The sequence below is a fragment of the Xyrauchen texanus genome, chromosome 34 (genome assembly GCF_025860055.1).
Source record: "Xyrauchen texanus isolate HMW12.3.18 chromosome 34, RBS_HiC_50CHRs, whole genome shotgun sequence".
Taxonomy (NCBI): domain Eukaryota; kingdom Metazoa; phylum Chordata; class Actinopteri; order Cypriniformes; family Catostomidae; genus Xyrauchen; species Xyrauchen texanus.
In genome coordinates, this window is record NC_068309.1 from 26944372 (window position 1) to 26963106 (window position 18735).

General features: G+C 39.8%; 1 protein-coding gene across 1 annotated transcript in view; it reads right to left on the reverse strand.

The window, feature by feature from the left end:
• LOC127627864 (membrane-associated phosphatidylinositol transfer protein 3-like) overlaps window positions 1-18735 on the reverse strand; it is a 94619-nt gene that overhangs the window by 52959 nt on the left and 22925 nt on the right. Inside the window, exon 2 of the mRNA XM_052104458.1 lies at window positions 1234-1329. Coding sequence (XP_051960418.1) covers window positions 1234-1329 — 96 coding nt within the window. The remainder of the gene's footprint in view (window positions 1-1233; window positions 1330-18735) is intronic.

Consider the following 18735-nt stretch of genomic DNA (forward strand, 5'->3'; position numbering starts at 1 on the left):
GCTTGCATACTGCATAAGTAAAACTGATTTAAATGTGTTTCACATTTCTTTGTCCTTGAGGGCCAAAACACACAATGTTTTGCCAAAGTTTCTTACCTACTGTACCAGCCTACAGTCCCAACAAGGAAAACCTTTTATAAACTTGATAAACAATGTCTTAATGAAAACAGAAAAACACTGTCATGGTTTGGGGTGGGGTGTAGAAAATGTTGTTAGCTCAGTAAAAAACAATAGAAGTCAGTGGAAAGTCCCCAACATGATAGAAAAACAAATGTGTGTTTTGACTCTGTTGTTTGTGATGTATTACTTTAGCCTTTTCTTTTACCTCTGTTTAGACTGGCTGTCGAGCCAAGAAAACGTGACCATGGATCAGACTTCCTGTCCAATTAAATGCAGTCTCTACTAAACCCCAGGTACAGGGACAAATAATGTATATATATAATGTAAGTGACATCACATACGTTTTAAAATAAAGGTTATAGAATCGTATGCAATAAAAATGCTATTTGAACGTAAATCGTTTGAGTTATGACATTGGGACAGCACTGCACTGATGTGTCATCTCTAGAAATGTGACTCTAGAATTTCCCTCCTCTCAGGGCTGGTCAAACCATTAGGCAACTTATGCAAGAGCCTAGGGCTGCATCGCTTCAGGGCGCCGATCTACCAAGCCAATAAGTATATGTTCAATCTGTGTCAAACAAAATGTGCCCTGGGTGTTCCGATGACGTGTTGCGGCGTCCCCCACGGAACAAATAGACTGTGCACTAAATGCCTTAAGTGTCTCGCCTAGGGTGCCAAATAGGGTAGGACAGGCACTGCCTCCTCTTTATCCACTTATTTTCTGTAAGCCCCACAGCCTTCAGAAATAGCCTGGTAGTCTCTTAAGTATAGTTCTGGTTGGACTGTGTGCTGTTCTAATTCCAAAAGGGATTTCAGCAGCTCCTTCCAATGATTTTTAGGGGTATTTTGTGGGCAATACACACACTTCACACAATTCATATGCATTGTGCATTGGTTCATTTTTTTGCAAAAGACATATAATTCAAATACAATAAAGTACTTACACTTACACTTTACAATTAAAAAATAAAATAAAAATCACTGTAATTCAGTTGACATCAGGGTTTTTTTTATATTAGTTCTACGTGTTCTCCGCCAACATAAAGTGCCTCACAAGAGACGATGTTAAATTAAATTCAAACAATAATAAGGAACAAAATCATATCTTACCCCGGGCATCAAAAAACTCCTCATCTGAGCTTTCAACAGATTCCTGTGCAATGTTTTGGAGTCTCCAGTGGGAGGCGCTGTGTTTTCGAAAGGGCACTAGAAAACAAGAGAGCAAACAACTATTTTAAAACAAATTACAGAAATTAGTTTAGTAATTTATAGAATTATATTAATAATACACCATTATTAAATATTAAATATACTAATGTTAAACACTGTTTGATAAATAATTTTTGAATTAACCCACCACAACATTTTATGCTGTGTATTTTTTGAATGTTAAAATACCTTCACTTATCCAAGCTTAATATGTAGAGACAACCAGGGCTTGCCATTTTTTGGCTCACCGGCCACTGTGGCTAGTGTTCCAGGTTTACTATCCACTCATTCATGCTCATTTTGCATTTAATTTGCTGTGGCTGCGGCTTCAAGTGGCCCGACATTCATAGAATTTTCAGTGCAGGGAAAGCCCTAAAAACGTCACCTTCTAAAGTGGCTAGTAAGAGTGAGTAAGAGTTAGTAAGAGTTACCTGCCACTGCCCATTTTTACCCACATTTGGCAGGTTGGTGAGTGTTAATTTCAGAGTTTAATTCCCGATAACTGTAAACTGTGTGGCACTATCGAAACATTGCTCTGTTTGTTTGAGCAACCAGCCCAACACAGCAACACTGGCATAACCAATGGCATGAGTTTGGGGCGGGACTATATGTTTGATGGAGACTGACCACACTGTAAATTCGACAACAGGAGTTCTGCTGTGGTGTGTGCTTACCAAAATTTTAACCACTGCCTCCTAGTGGCCAAAGTGTTGCTGAGGCGAAAGATCCACACAAGTTGTATTTTTAGTTGTAAATAATGTAATACAATCAACAGGAATGGTCTAATTTTTTTAGATAAAAATGCAACCCCTGAATACTGCTCATCATTTTTTATATGAACGTGATCACTTCAATGGTTTCCATAGGAGCATGTGTTTCAGAGATTATTCACACAACACACTATCAGTAGCACCACACAGAACAAGTGAACATGTTTTTCTAAAAATGTCGGCATGGTGCTTGTCAGTAATTTGGCATAATGGGATCAATTTCAGGGTTAATGAACATTTGGAAGCAACATGTCGATTTCCTGTGTGATCAGGTTGGTTTGCTGAACAATGGTAGATAGGGGAGTTATTTGGGAAACCTGCTTGAAAATAGTCATTATTTTTGCAATACCGTTTGGTGACAATAGTGCCGCACAATTACACAGTTCACTTTTAAAGTTTGTACTGCAGCAAAAACATTTTGTCCTTTTTTTATTGTATACTGTCACTTAAGTGAGGACATAAAGACTTCAGAAAAAGGGTGCATAGGGTGAATGATGTTCCCTTTGCTAAACTTTCCCCATCTAGCGGATACTGTTAATCATAATATCTCCCCCAGGGAGTGCTACTTTGAAGCTGAGCGTGGCTAATTAAAAATGAAAAGCACGCTTACACTGCAACAGTTGCAAATAGAGAGCCAAGGCTGGATTTTGCTGAGCTCTGATAAGCCACCTTTCTGTTCATGCTTGCATTGTTCCCAACTGCTTTGTAGATTCTGCACATTTTCCTTATTTACACCTCAACTGAGAGCAGGGACAATATGGTTGTTGTTGGCAATGACATTAGAAGCTGCTTTGAGATGAGAGAAGACATGTCCTGTGCTCTTTTCAACAAATAATTTGTGTAAAAGTGAATCAGATGTTGGGAAATAAGCGTGTTGCCTTGGCAAAATGAATGCCGATATTTAAACATTGAACAAAAATACTAATGCAAACCAAATGTTCTCGATGTCAGTTATTTATATAAAACATCAGGGTAGAATATTTTAATAGACATAGACCTGGAACACATGTACAAACCATTTATTATGTGTAATCCAGCAGTGGCCACACTAGACTGAACTGTGACTATTGACTTCTACACTGCTTAAAAACTCTTTTTTTAATTATATACACTCACTGAGCTCTTAATTAGGAACACTACGTTCCTTACAAAGTGCCCGACATGGTCTTCTGCTGTTGTAGCCCATCCGCCTCAAGGTTTGACATGTTGTGCATTCTGAGATGCTATTCTGTTCACTACTATAGTGCAGAGTGGTTATCTGAGTTACCGTATCCTTTCTGTCAGCTCGAACCAGTCTGGCCATTCTCTGTTGACCTCTCTCATCAACAAGGCATTTCCATCCGTAGAACTGCCGTTCACTGGATGTTTTTTGCTTCTGGCACCTTTCTGAGTAAACTCTAAAGACCAGGGAAGCTGCAGAGATTTTAAAATCAAATTTAAGACTTTTTAAGACCTTTATCAAGACCTGATCAACTAAAATGAATCCCACATCTTGTGGTCGACCGATATGTTTTTTTTTTTAATGGCCATACAATGCCGATATATCACACAATTTAATATAGTAAATAACATAAACATAAAATTGTATAAACAGCTCTGCAACAGCTGAAAACACTCACAAGCGCCCGTGTGCTTTGAGAATATACAGTGCCACATTTTCACTCTGAAGGTCGCAACGCATGTGTTTGATAATCACATTATGTCATATCATGATTCTTGTTTTCCGGACCCAAATCTTTAAAAAATACTAAGACTTTTTTTGGATCATTTAAAATTTTTATGACCTTAAATTTTGGAAAACTGAATTTAAGACATTTTAAAAAATTATATGGGTCCAAAGGAACCCTAAAAGTCTGCTGTGCATGGAAATGAAAATCCCAGCAGGTCAGCAGTTACAGAAATCCTCAAACCAGCCAGCCTGGCACCAACAATCATGCTACAGTCGAATTCACTGAGATCACCTTTTTCCCCATTCTGATGGTTGATGTAAACATCAGCTGAAGCTCCTCACTTGTCTCTGCATAATTGTATGCATTGTACTGCTGCCACACGATTGGCTGATTAGATAGCCGCATGAATATGTAAGTGTACAGGACAGGTCTTACTCATAAAGTGCTCAATGAGTGTATATACTGTATAGTACCTTTGTCATAGTTTAAATATATTAAAATATCCTTCAAACAAGATAAATTCTCCTAATAAGCAAAATAGTACAAGATATTAAGGCTTTTTTTCAGACTGTATCATGAATATAATTTTTAGTACTGTCTTTTGGCAGATTTTTCACTTACCTTAAGCATGTGATATTTTATGGTTAGGTTTAGGTTTGGTGTGGTGTGGTGTGGAGGTTAAAATTAGGACAAATCATAACATTGTTTGTCGGTTAGTTTATTTGACCATTTTTGTAAGATTTTGCCAACTTGTACTATTTACATTTATGCATTTGGCAGATGCTTTTATCCAAAGCGACTTGCCCTTATTACAGGGGCAATCCCCCCAGAGCAACCTGGAGTTAAGTGCCTTGCTCAAGGACACAATGGTGGTGGCTGTGGGAATCCAGCAGCATTCTGATTACTACGCCACCACCACTCCTATTATTATTATGATTTACGACCGGGCTGGTTAAGAATAGGATTATTATTTTTGCATGTATAAGGTGTCCCTGAGTCTCTGAAGAGATATCTGAACTGTGGTCTTACTGTCTCTAATGCTCTTAATTTATTTTCTTACTTATCAGTTACTACTTATTTTCCAGAAGTAGAAGTGTATGAAAAAGAAGGATTTTAAATTGTGAGGTTTGTGGGTCAAAACATTTCTCCATTCCCTTTTTAGAAGCTTTAACGAAACAACCATTCCAACTGAGGATTTTAAACCATTCACCTTATTAGCTTGCACCTCACTTTCCTCCTGCTAATCTTTCTCCTACATATTTGCAAATACTCATCCATCCACTCTGAACTTCACCCTTTCATCAACATTTGATAAGGGCCTTCGCCATGCAGTATCAATGCCATCCTGTCGCTCTTCCTCCAGCCTTTGACCCTCTAGTGACAGAACAAATCTATGTGCAGAACAGAGAAAATATAAGAAAACCAAGAAATGAAAGTGCAGCGTAGTTCTAGCGGGTTCTGTGATGATGAACAACTAGCAGCTTTTCATCATCACACCATTAGCTGGGTAATTCCTAGCCAATCGCATGTAAGCCATTGCTTTTTAAGTCTGCTCACAATCTATCACATTGCTGTTTCAGTGTGCTAACATGGCAACCTCCACCACCACCACCAGTTGAGCCCTGTCCCACACGGGGGTAGGCTCCTCGTCCCTGCCTCCTATTTCCGGCAGGATATGACGTTCCGAGTGCAACTCCCTCGGACCACCAGACGGGGCCTACGCCAAAGAGAGATTACTTTTCTGTTTTACATTCATCAAATAAATGGCATCTTAAACCTCACACAAGCCTGCGTGTCTTCCCGATAGAAATGCTACATCCTTCACAGGGAATTTTCCCCTGACATCAAATCAGCCTAGTCATCGTACTTCCATTATACAGATTCAACACTTTTATCCTAAATCTGTGCAAATTGCTTTACCCTTTATCATTCCATATTTATTCCTCCCCACCTCTTCCACCATCTACACTTACTGCTGAGGACTTCATGACCTACTTTGAAAACAGAGTTGCCATCAAACTGTATGCTACTTATTCTCATTCAGCCCTAACACTACTCACCACTTGGTCTCATAACCTACTCCGCTGTTGATCTCAGTTGAAATCGTCTTCTCTACCAAGCAGCAAGCAAATACTATACATGCCCTCCCATTCTCGTCTACCGCTTCGCACCATAAAATATTTTGCCTGAAATCTCTTCTGCTTTTAATATTCATGTAGTGAAGCAATCCCATCAGACTTATAACCTGCTGAAAGTTGTTCTTTCAAGACACCCATCCAAAGCTATGTCCACACTAATCTGTTTAAGTTTGAAAACTTCATTTTCAGTTTCCTATTGTCATCATTTTCCAAAGTATGCGATAATGGAGAGTGTTTTCTCAAGTCTATGTTTTTTGTGGAGGAAAATGCTTTTCTGGTGTGGATAAGAGATGTAAACGTAGCAAAATCAATGTCCAAAAAAGTTGGGGGCCTGGGTAGCTGTCCACCACCCCTGGAGTTGCGAGTTGAAATCCAGGGCGTGCTGAGTGACTCCAGCCAAGTCTCTTAAGCAACCAATTTGGCCCGGTTGCTAGGGAGGGTACAGTCACATGGGGTAACCTCCTTGTGGTCACTATAATGTGGTTCGCTCTCGGTGGTGTGCGTGGTGAGTTGTGCGTGGATTTATTTTGTATTTTTTATCATATGGTCAAGTGGTCACGAAAAAGATGTGTCTTTAGCCATATTTTGAAGACAGTAAGGGAGTCTGCTTCATGGATGGAGTTGGGAGGGTCATTCCACCACCAAGGTCATTCAACCACCAAAGTCTGGGAAAGTTATTTGGTGCCTCTATGTGTTGGTACAACAAGGCACCGTTCATTTGCAGCACACAGCCTTCTGATGAGAACGTATCTGTGCAGGAAAGATTTTCGGTAAGCTGGAACAGACCCAGTGACTGTTCTGTATGCCAGCATCAGAGCCTTGAACTTGATACGTGCAGCAACCAGCAGCAAGTGTATAAAGACCAGGAGGGGAGTAACATGCACTCCCTTGGGTTCATTGAAGACCAGACATGCTGCTGCATTCTGGATCATTTGCAGAGGCATTATTGTGCATGCAGGAAGGCCGGCTAAGAGAGCATTACAGTAATCCCGACTAGACCAACAGGCTGGAATGAAGAGTGACATTGTAAGGCATATCAATCTGACATTTTTTTGTCAAATAAATTGTTACTGTTAAATTACACAGTAATTTGGTTGAAAACTCTGGAGACTGTGAATCAGAATAAAAGCAAACGATTATCACAGTCACTTGAAAAGAAAAAAGTGTCATTTAATAACGATTACACACCTGATAACATTAATGTAAGTGAACAGAACTGCTTATAATGTCTAATAACACACCCACTGAATTCTTTATTTACTAATCGTCTTTGCTAAGACCTGAAAAAATACAAAAAAATGAATAAAGGTTAAATTATTAGCTTTGATTTACCTAGGAGCAAATGTAGGTGTCCTCACTGATGTTATTCATGTTTATTTGGGAATGAGGGCTGACACAGTTTAATCCATTGTATGCTCTTCTTGACAATTATTTAAAGATTTCTTTTTAAAAAGAAAGAAACAAACACTGTGTTGTTTATCCTCTCTAGGAACCTTGTGTCACTGTTACAAAGTGTTTTTAGTTTCTTTGGATCATTTTGATAAAATCACTCTTAAAACTGGTCAAACACACATAGACTCTCATTAGAAAATAGTAAACGTGAGTCAAAGTAATGGTGACCCAGCAACAGTGGAGACAGGATTGGTCAGAAAAGCTTTTATAGGGTTTCCACTCTTTTCAAGGCACAATTTTCCAGGACATTTCCAAGACACTTTATGTGCCCAACATGGGTAATATTTAAGCAAAAACACGTGTCCATTTATATCGTGCTTTTATTTTGCCGTTTCTGTGGGGGGTTTTTTTACAGTAGTTTCTCACCTCCAGATAAGTGGTTCGCTACATGGCCCATGGCCCAGTGTGATTATTAATCCCCGTAAATCTGTGATTTATAATGTGGTTCTGCTTTCAGTGGGGTGCGTGGTAAGTTGTGCGTGGATGCCGTGGAGAATAGTGCGAGCTAGGTCTCCACGGTAACACACTCAACAAGCCACGTGATAAGATGCGCAGACTGACTGTCTCAGACGTGGAGGCAACTGAGATTCGTCCTCCGCCACCTGGATTGAGGCGAGTCGCTACACCACCATGAGGACCTAGAGCACATTGGGAATTGGGCATGGCAAAATTGGGGAGAAAATCCCCCCAAAAACACTAGCTGTCATCCTAGGTTATCATCTCGACTTTTTACACTATATTACGACAACTATGTGGTCCTACTGCTTCATGCACCACTACACAAGAAAAGTGCCAATAACTGCAACTCTCTACTTGTTGGCCAGCATCTGTCATACATTCCTTCAAGCACATCCAAAATGGTTCCTCTCAGCCTGTTTTCAACCTCAGGGAATTCTCTCACGTGAACTATCAGCTCAGGTTTTACCCTGACTCTATGTATGCACTAGAATTCAGTCCAAGATACTTTTCCTGGCTTAGCCAATGGCCTAGACAAGTGCTAATCAACTTCGTAGACAAGTGGGCCAGATTAAAAAACTCAGGGGCAGAAGCTTTTGTTAACGAAAAACTATATTGATATTGTGTTATAATAGGCCTATAATATTTGTTCACTATATAAATAAAACATTGAGAATTTGTCAAAGCAGGAAATTTGTCAAAGCAGGAAATTCTGAAAAACAAGAACAAATAACTTCTAACTAAAATGTGCTTTAAAATTGGTCCATGAGTAGGCCTAAATAGATTGATACTAACATTATATTGAAAAATAACAGTGAAGTTTGTTATAGATTATAGATACACTGATTCAAATTTTTGACTTTTCAAATCGAAAATCAAATTTCTTGACCAAATTAATGAATATAACTTTCCTGTTTCTCAGAACTCACGCTTGTCTGTCATCCATGATTTTAGTTCTTAAATCTTCCCATTTTGTCAAAATTACGAAAGATTATTTTTAGCACAACCTCTGAAAGCATTTTAAAATGTGGCACTCCTGCACGAGACACTGTAAAAACATAGAGACCAGGCACGACTTCCATTTAGCTCAAGTTAACACTGGAAAACAATTGATAAACAGTGTGATCAGACACAAAAGGCGTTTGGTGTGAACAGTCCCAAAAACAACTGACAACCTCACGTGGATCAGATTTGACCTGAGGACCATCAGATGAATTTTCCTGGCCTAGACCCTCACTACCGTCAATCACAAATCAAACTGTAGGACTACACCCAGTCCAGCTGCTACAGTAATTCACCTAGATCACTTGCCTCTCTTTATACTAAGAGTCATTCTTCTCCAGAACTTCTGCATTTGTGCTCCTCATTGGTCAAAAAAACTCCCAGTAACTGTCAGAACAATGTTTTATTTAAGTCGGAATGAATTCTACTCTGAACTTTTCACCTCAGTATGTTCCTGGATACTTTAAGAACAAGGAAAGTGGTCCAGGTACCAGTGGCTATTATAAACTGTTGTATTAAACAGACAAAAATGTAAATTACCTTTAACTGTTGTGGTCTCTGCCATTTTTTTACATGATCTCACATCGTTCAGATCAGAGCTTTCATAAAATATTTTATTGTCATATTGTACATATTGTCCTTTGTGGAGTATTGTTAATGTAACTTTATTGTTTAAGTCAAGTCAAGTCAAGCCAAGCCAAGTCAAGATTTAGTCAAGAGTCAACTCTAGTTTAGTCATGTTCATGTTTATGTTTCATGTTTCTAGTTAGGGTTTTTGGATCTCAGTTTTGTTTACAGTTTTTCTCAGTTGCTTTGGTACATTTCTCAGATCAGAATTGAAATTCTCAAAACTACCTGTTCAATCTTCACATCATTGTGTCACTTGTGCACATCAAAAAAGCAGTTTCTCAGATGCAAATGCTTTGGTACATCCATGCAAATGATTATGTACAATTCTCTGCTGTTTCCTACATTATCAATTGCTCATGACATGTTGATCAAAATGTATTATAATGGGTCTATGTTGAATAGTCTCACCCCCCACAACATTTAGGCATTAGTTCATAGCATAAGTCTTTACATGCAAAATGGTTGAACAAGTTGTCATAATATGTCAAGCATATTTCTATACATTTCCGTTATACTTTTTTTCTAAATCTGTCCTGAATTGGTAAATTGCTCCCAGGAAAATCTTGACTTTCTCTAACGAAGGTGCATCTGATGAACCATCAACTGGCAAGTATATATATATAGCCGGAGCACAACACAATGTTACAATGTCTAACAATGGAAGAACAAGGAATTGGACGGGGTCAACAGCCAGAGAGAAGAAGAGGAGTGAGACTGCATGGTGGAGGATTTGGGAGGCAAAACAGCCACACTTGTAGACAACGTTCTCATTCATGGGCTTACAATGGCCGAGGCTGGTCGAAGGGTGCAGCCAAATGTTGGGAGAACAACTGTGTCCTCAATCATTCAGACTTTTCGTCGACAGAACAGGTATGTAACCTAACAATAGGCACTGTACTGTAATACTGTATACTTTCTGTAATGCTTCATACAATACTACAGTATTCCACTTGCATATTACAATATACATTACTTTACATGTAATCAGTGACATTTTATCTTACTCAATTTTGTGTTTTGCATTACTATATTTTTTCCACGTAGGACTGCAAGACAACTTCACATGGGTAGCAGAGGGCCCCTTTTCACACCTGACCAGGAGGAGGCTATTTGCACCATGGTTGTAGAATACAATGCCATAAGACTAAGGGAGATAAAGAATGCCATTATAGAAGACAATAACATCTTTGAAAACATACAAACAGTCAGCATCTTAACCACTGACAACCTAAAAAGACACCAAATGAATATGAAGCAGCTGTACACTGAGTGAAGAAAGAGTGAAGGAGCTGCGCTACCAGTATGTACAGGTATGTATGAGCATGCAGCAAATGTACCTCACAGTAAACAGTACAACATTGTATAGTGATATACAGTACATTAAGTGTGACCTTACACACATTTGCTATGGCTGTAGAAAAGATGCAATATGTGCTGTATACATTTGATGTAACTGTATCTTGCCCAAAATGAAATTGCATGTACAGTTTTTCTCAATCGATTTGGTACATTTCTCCAAACTCAGGTAACTGCTCTCAAAACAGTTAACACAGCAAACTAAACACACTCTTATGTTGGCGAAACAGTTAAGTATTCACTGCACAATGAAACACAGCATTTTATTCTAGTAATGCATTTATTAAAATTCAATATTAACACCAAAACTAAAAGTGTGTTCTCTGTTGATTTGATAACAAATTCAGCTGAAGATACACAAAGAAATAAATGCAAATACATGTTTTTCATTAAGTTCTTTAATGATGAGTCCAGGTGTATTACAATGAGTTGTCACCCCACCAAAAAAAAAAAAAAAATGCAAATAAGTACATAAGTTTAAAAAAAAAACCTCATTCATTGAATCAATTAATTTATTGATCATGCCTCTCAATTACATCTGGCCAGAGAAATTCATCAACATCACAGCAAATGTTTTCACGAGTCATGCATCGTGGGAAAAAACGCCTTGAATGCTGTATCCATCCTTGACATGCTTATGCCCCAATATCTCCACAGGCCTCTTCCATCGCTTGAAGAAGACTTACTTGGTTGTAAGGGTTGCGGTCATGTACTTTCCATCTCCAAGAGGAGAAGAATTCCTCAATTGGATTCAGGAAAGGAGAATATGGTGGAAGGAACACCATCCTGAATCGTGGGTGATTCTCAAACCACTCTCGCACTAGTGCTGAATGGTGGAATTGGACATTGTCCCAAACAACTACAAAATTCCGCACCATTTGCTCCTGATCACCCTGCGGAAAGAGGATTTCACTGAGGAGATTTAAAAAATTTAGGAGCCTTGCTGTGTTGTATGGTCCCAAGACAGCATTGTGTGCCACAACACCAGTTGTAGAAATTGTGGCACAGAGAGTGATGTTGCCTCCTCGTTGTCCAGGAACATTTACTGTAGAAATCTAGACCTATGTCAAACAAGACTACATGGACTATCATTGTAGAAGTAGAATGATATAGTTACTTACCGGTTTTCCCTCTGAAATGTGCGGATAATTGAAGCCACTGTGGATCTGTTTATATTGGGCTGAACTCTCTGCCCAGCTTCTCTCAGTGAGAGACCATGATTTATGACATGGTCAATCAGTGTGGCTCTGATTTCATTTGAAACACGCGTGTACCCTATCCTTCTACCTCTCCTCCCTCCTCTTACACCTTGCCCTCCTCTTACACCTTGCCCTCCTCTTACACCTTGCCTTACACCTCGCCCTCCTCTTACACCTCGCCCTCCTCTTCCTCTCTGTCCATCTCTTCTTATATGTTCTACTCTTTCTCTTTCCACTATACCATTGCCCTCCAATCTATCCACCTCTTCTCCCTCTACTCCTCTCTCTTCTCCTCTTCCTACATCCTCAGCTCTTCTTTCTTTCTCCTACATCCTCAGCTCTTCTTTCTCTTTCATCCTCAGCTCTTCTTTCTCTTTCATCCTCAGCCCTTCTTTCTCTTTCTCCTACATCCTCAGCTCTTCTTTCTCCTACATATTCAGCTCTTCTTGCTCCTTCTCCATCTCCTCTTCCTCTTCTTTTCCCTCTACCCTGTCCACCACCTCTCACTCTTACACCTCTTCCGAACATAACCATGGATGCTGCTATCTCTGAGAATGGTGTGCTAACGCATATTCCCATTATTGGGACATACAATACAGAGTGTCTTGTCACCTTTTTAGACACTCTCTACAGGGATCTCATCCCTGAACAAGAGTGGGGTCAGATTGGAGATGACCTGCCAATGTACATGATAGTTTGGGACAATGTCAGTTTCCATCACTCCAACATCATCAGGCAATGGTTTGCGGCCCACAACAGGATGCAAATATATGATCGCCAGCCATATACACAGATGACCCTTCTGGCTGCCATGGATGCAGCATGTGATGACATCACAGCAGATGCCTGCAGAGGCTGGATAAGACACTCTAAAAGATTATTTCCATGCTGCATTGCAAGAGAAGATATTCGTTGTGATGTGGATGAGAATTTGTGGCCCAACAGACAGGAACGTCAGGAGGTGTAGCAAGACTGCACTGTAATTCCTACAGCACTGCATGTGCAGTTTTCCCTAAGGAGATTGTCCTATGTTCACATTTCTACTTTTGGTTTTTGTTTTTTTTCTTTGTGCTATGCAATGCTATCTTTTCCTTTCTGTATCGCAATAACATGGTCTGTCAACAAATTATAGAACAAACAGTAAAAGCGTAAATGTGAATCTTGTCCAGTCTCTTGCAATCAAACTCCCACATACACTAAGGTGTAACCTACAATTTACAATAATTGTCATCAAAACTTTAGCCATAGTTTACATCAGAACATCCCTCAAGAGTACACTGTTATATTGACAACATGACTAAGCAATTTGACTGTCTTATCCGTACACAATGACACAAGGACTTGTCCTTCTGATGGCACTGACATGTTCATTGACACAGATATTTACTTTTGAGAGATGAACTAAGGATTTTGAGCAAGAGACTGGCTTTTGCAGGTAATCCATGGCGTTTTGTTATTTGTATGAATTGTTTTGAGAAACGCATTTACTGTTTTGCAAATGTCGAGGATGATTCGGTTTGTCACTCCATCGTCTTCATCCTTGCCAGCAATGTTACACCATTGCCTAGTTAGTGATTACTTATTTATTTGTGGTGGTTCTTGTAAATTGAAACATGATTGTAAGTAACTTAATGATAGGAAGTAAATTGATAACACAATTGCAACCATTTACTTAATTAATTAAAATGTTTGCAACTTTTAATTTAATGGAAATAAAGCATTTTCACAGCAATAATAATAATAATGTCAACAAAAATAATAGTACCAATAATACTAGGATGGTTAAAGCAACATTTTGCCCCCAATATAACCCAATTTATTGGGTAAAAGTTGCTACCCAATGCATTGGGTTAAACTAACCCAACAATGGGTCGGTGCTATATCAACCCACCATTGGGCTATGTGTTGGGTCATTTTTAACCCAACAGATTTTAGTGAGTAGGAAGTGTGTAATTTCTGCAACACTAGTACCACCGAATGCAATTTAAAAAATAAACAATGTTTTCAAAACAGCTTTTTGAATACACCCCTTGCCTGTAGTTGTTCAAACAGTCCAATAGTCCTCCCCCCAACTGACACCAATGGTTGAGTAGTATTGTTGGAGCGGTTTGCTCAAACACAGACATTTCCATAGTGCTACAGAGACAGCGTTTGCAATTTTTGAGAAAATTGACCAATGAATGGCTTACTTATAGCTGTCTCCTCATATTAAACTGGAAAAGAAGAAAGTATTTTAACACCAAAAAAGTTACATCAGATTTAATTGTCACTTATGTGCTGTTTATTTCATTTTAAGAAGCTTTGGTAAACAAATGTGTCTGCTAAGAGCATAAATGTAACGTCAATATACTTATCATAACTGAACCTATGACCTCATGGTGGTCAACTAGAACTTTATTTTCAGCAGTCAACACATTAAGGTGTTGAGGCAGTTATTTGTGGCACTAGAAGAATATATGAAATATTTGAGCCTACACTGAGAAACCACTGTGGAGGATTGGAAAGCCTAAATTCATCAACATTTAAATTTATAATCTTGACTTATTCTTACCACAGCTATTGGCAAGAGAGAGTATGGCACTTGTGATAATTTCCTAAGCAATTATCTAAGCATGAAAAAGGTCCTTTACAGTAATGTGGATAGTAGTTAAATAGGTTTAGACTGCCATTCCCATCATAAAGAGACATTTCCCTTCCCTTAACAGTGCATATGTGCTTTAAAGAAAATGATGAGAGAACTTAATAAGAGGCTCATTGAAGTAAAATCATTAAAGGTCTGTGGTGGAATTTACGAATGGGTCCTCCTTGTCTCCTTTCCATCTGATGAGGGGTTCATTTTTGCACTCTCACCTGAATCAATGCCCTTCTCATTTATATTATACAATCTGTCTCCCTGGATGAAACCGCCAATAATTCAAAATGTTTATTACCTGATCTCTCAATATCATGATGTGTACATAAACCATCATGACAGACAGACAGACAGACAGACAGACAGACAGACAGACAGACAGACAGACAGACAGATAGATAGATAGATAGATAGATAGATAGATAGATAGATAGATAGATAGATAGATAGATAGATAGATAGATAGATAGGTAGATCTTTATCATCTCAGCTCAACTCCCTCTCTCATTTTATTAAAAAAGGTATTACATTATACAGTCTCATCTCTCTAAGCCCCTTCACATATATGCAAAACACTCATTCTCCTTTCCCTATAGGGTTATAATGAAGCTATTCATCTTTTGGTTGTGGCACAGAAATATACCAAGGAAAAGATGCAAACATAAACATGGCCTGGATTTTAATAAGTTCGGGAATTGCAATCCTTGCAGATTGTATTTGCAAACCGTGGGTTTAAAAGTACAACTGAGACGAGCTTCTAAATTAAGTACTGAAGTTCCTCAAAGACATTTGGCTGAGAGAGTATAAAAGAAATGTCTAGCAAATGTCAAAACAAAGTCCTTCATAGAAGACAAGCAGCAAAGAGTGCTTTGAATAGGGTTTACTTTAATAGGTATTAATGATTGTATTGCGTAACTTCATTTTACATTGGAACTCTTAAGCAGCTCAACATCATAAGCAAGCGTTGATCGAATGTTAATAGTTTATGGTGGAAGTGCACAGTTTTGATAACTTATCTCTGGCGGTTTGAATAATGTCCTATCACGATGAGGTTTTGCTGAGGATGTAAACTGCAGTTAATAACTGTAGGGTCTCTCCAATCTGTCTCTGAAATACTTTGTCAATTGTGACTTATTTAATTATTTTTTTAGATAATTACAGTTCCCCTTCTGTCACTCACTCAAAGTTGTGTCGATGTAGTGACACTAGGGGTTGTCTTGAGAGTCCCAGACATCTTCAGATCTTTGAGAAAAGGCCATTGAGAATTGGTGAGTAAAATTTTTATGCCACTCCCCCCAACATATGGGTATAAAATGGAGCTGGAATGTGGATTCATTCAGATTTTTTCAGCAAGCTGATATACAAAGCTGATATACATGTTGCGAGAACATGACCATGGCAACGTTGCGGTCGCAGCTTTCCTTCTTTCGAGGGAAAGCCACTTCATCTGTCCCCCTTGCCGGTCCTTCTACCTACGGGTATGAGGCTGGCCAGTTTGACGCTGAAGGTGATTCGGGGGCTTTAATGGGTACGGTTCCGCCAGGAAATCCCCCACAACCGCCCACTCCCCGGTACGCTCGTTTGCTCCCGTCCAGTTCTGGGATGAGACAGGCAGCTTGCCTCAGTGCCAGCATAATGTCTCTTTCAGAGCTCGCAAGCCGGATGAGATGTCGCTTGCTGCATCGGAGAACGCCTTGGTAATGTCGCTTGACTGGGCTGACACAACTGGAAGACACCTTTCGCTGCCCGAACCCAATCCTTCTGCTCGTCCGCCCTCACTACCCTCGACGGTGGGTGGCCGAGGGTTATGCCACAATACCCCAGGTGGATAACGCGATCGCGTCACACCTGTGCCCGCTGAGCGCCGACACCTGGCGGAGGTGCCCGGCACTCCCTTCCCGAGCTTGTAGGATGACGTCGTCTCTGGCGACCAAAGCCTACAGCGCTGCCGGTCAGCTCAAGAGTCTTGCCCCGGCGCAGCTCAAGAGTGTGCATCCCCTCTGTTCGCCGAGGGCTTACCCCTGCGGCTACACAAACCCAAGCGGCTCCGCCCCAGCCCTCTGCCCCGGCACAGAACCCCCCGCCAGAGAGGGATGACCCCCGCCTCTGGGCCGGCCGCTGAGACCCCCAGGATGGCTCCAAAGCACCCCTGAGATGGGAGACCCGAGGATCGATATGTCTGTGTAGACAGACCACTCCATCCCCAGGTGGAGAATTCATAGTCGGACCTAGTACGTGTGCTAACATGCCCTGTAATGGGGTAAGTGCTCCACAGGTCTCAGTTACCCCAGTACAGGGCACGTTAGCACACGTACTGGGTCTGACTATGAATTCCTCCTCTGAATTCATTAGCCAGAGGTAACCTCCTGCGATGTATCTTTCATGGTACGGTCTCACTTTCAGTAGACCCGCGTCTCACTTGGCAGAGCCCTCACTGCCCCGGTCGCTACGTTTGTAGAGCTCCTCCCCTATGAAGGGCAGGACCTAACGCCACCCCTCTTCCATTTGCGACCTGGGGCCCATATGACATATTCTGCACTTTTTACCCTACCCTTCAGGGTGGGGTGTGGTCTCCGCGGGGTCGTTTCCCCCTGAAAGAATATGAAGGGAAAAGAACGCCTTCCCTGGCACATTTTATGAGCATTTAAAGGCCCCAGCCAAATCTAATATTCTGTGGAGAGATAAACTTAGAGAGAAAAGGCTGCAGCTGGCACTCGCCAATTTTCATTGGCCTTTTCTCAAAGATCTGAAGGTGTCTGGGGCTCTCAAGATCGACCCCTAGTGTCACTACATCGACATAATGTCTCGTTCCCTCCATCGGGGAATGGAGGTTACGACAGTAACCGAGATGTTACCTTCAAAATGTATCTGACCCAGACTAGAGCTAACAACAAAATTGTGACCTGACCAACCAATCAACCTTGTCTCCTAGCTTCGAACACCATAAATTCTGAAGAGTGTGTTGAGAAAAGAAATGTTATGACCTAAATAATTATTCGATGTATTAATGTGGATTACATTCCAAGGCTATTTAAAAAGGTGTTTGCTAAATCAATCTTTAGTATCAATAGTTATTTCATCAGCTTGCTCAGTTCTGCCTGAAAACAAATGAAATTCAAAAATGTATTGGAACACCTCTGAGCTTGCTCAATCAAATATAACCTTTCAAAGTAAATGTTAACAATTAAGAATTCATGTCTTCCATTTTCAAATCTATCATCCCACAAACTTTTTCTCTGTAAAATTAGAATAAAAATATTAACAACTTAGGAAAATACATGGAAAGGTCATGGAAAGATAGACCAAGGCTACAAATAAGTACATTTTACAGCCTAAATAAAGATTTGATGGACTCTTTCCATAAAATGGAAGTAGATGGTGATTTATACTGACGAGCTTAAAACCTACATAGAAGGAAACCTTGCATATGACTTGTGTGTTATATTCTAAGTTGCCTGAAACCTTATAATGTCTTTGTGGGAAGAACAGACTAAAATGTAAGTTGTTATTTGCTGAAAATCTTCCCTTCCACCATAGCTCTTAATTTTAATTTGCTCCCGGTTGTATTCAGTTCAAAACTTGTAATAAACAGTCACAAGACTTACAAAACTATTGATGTTGTGCGTAATTAACATCAAACCTACTGCAGTATTTCTTAAGGTACCATGTTTGAATGCTCAGAAGTGCGCATGAGATTTGAGGACTGCGGCGGATGGAAAGACTTACAACGAATAACATTTCAACAGGGAGAAGGCAGATTAGGTTTATACACACCATAAATCATCCCAAAGGCTTGTCTTTGACGAAATGCCTTATTTTATAGTCATCTATGAGAAATGATCACAGTATGTTGCCACAAGGCTGATAACTACTTCAACAGATATTAGGGAGAGTATATTTTCTGATGTATCTGGAGGCTGGGACAACAAAATAGAAGGATTGGAATACATTATCTTTGATCATGTATACTAGATGTGTCATTTGTATATAAAAGTAGGTTTATTCTATGTGTTGAATAAATATCAAATAAGAAAGGTTTCTTTCATGCTGCACCTATTTAGGGGAGAGCCCACTGTGTTTTAAAAACAAACATGTTAT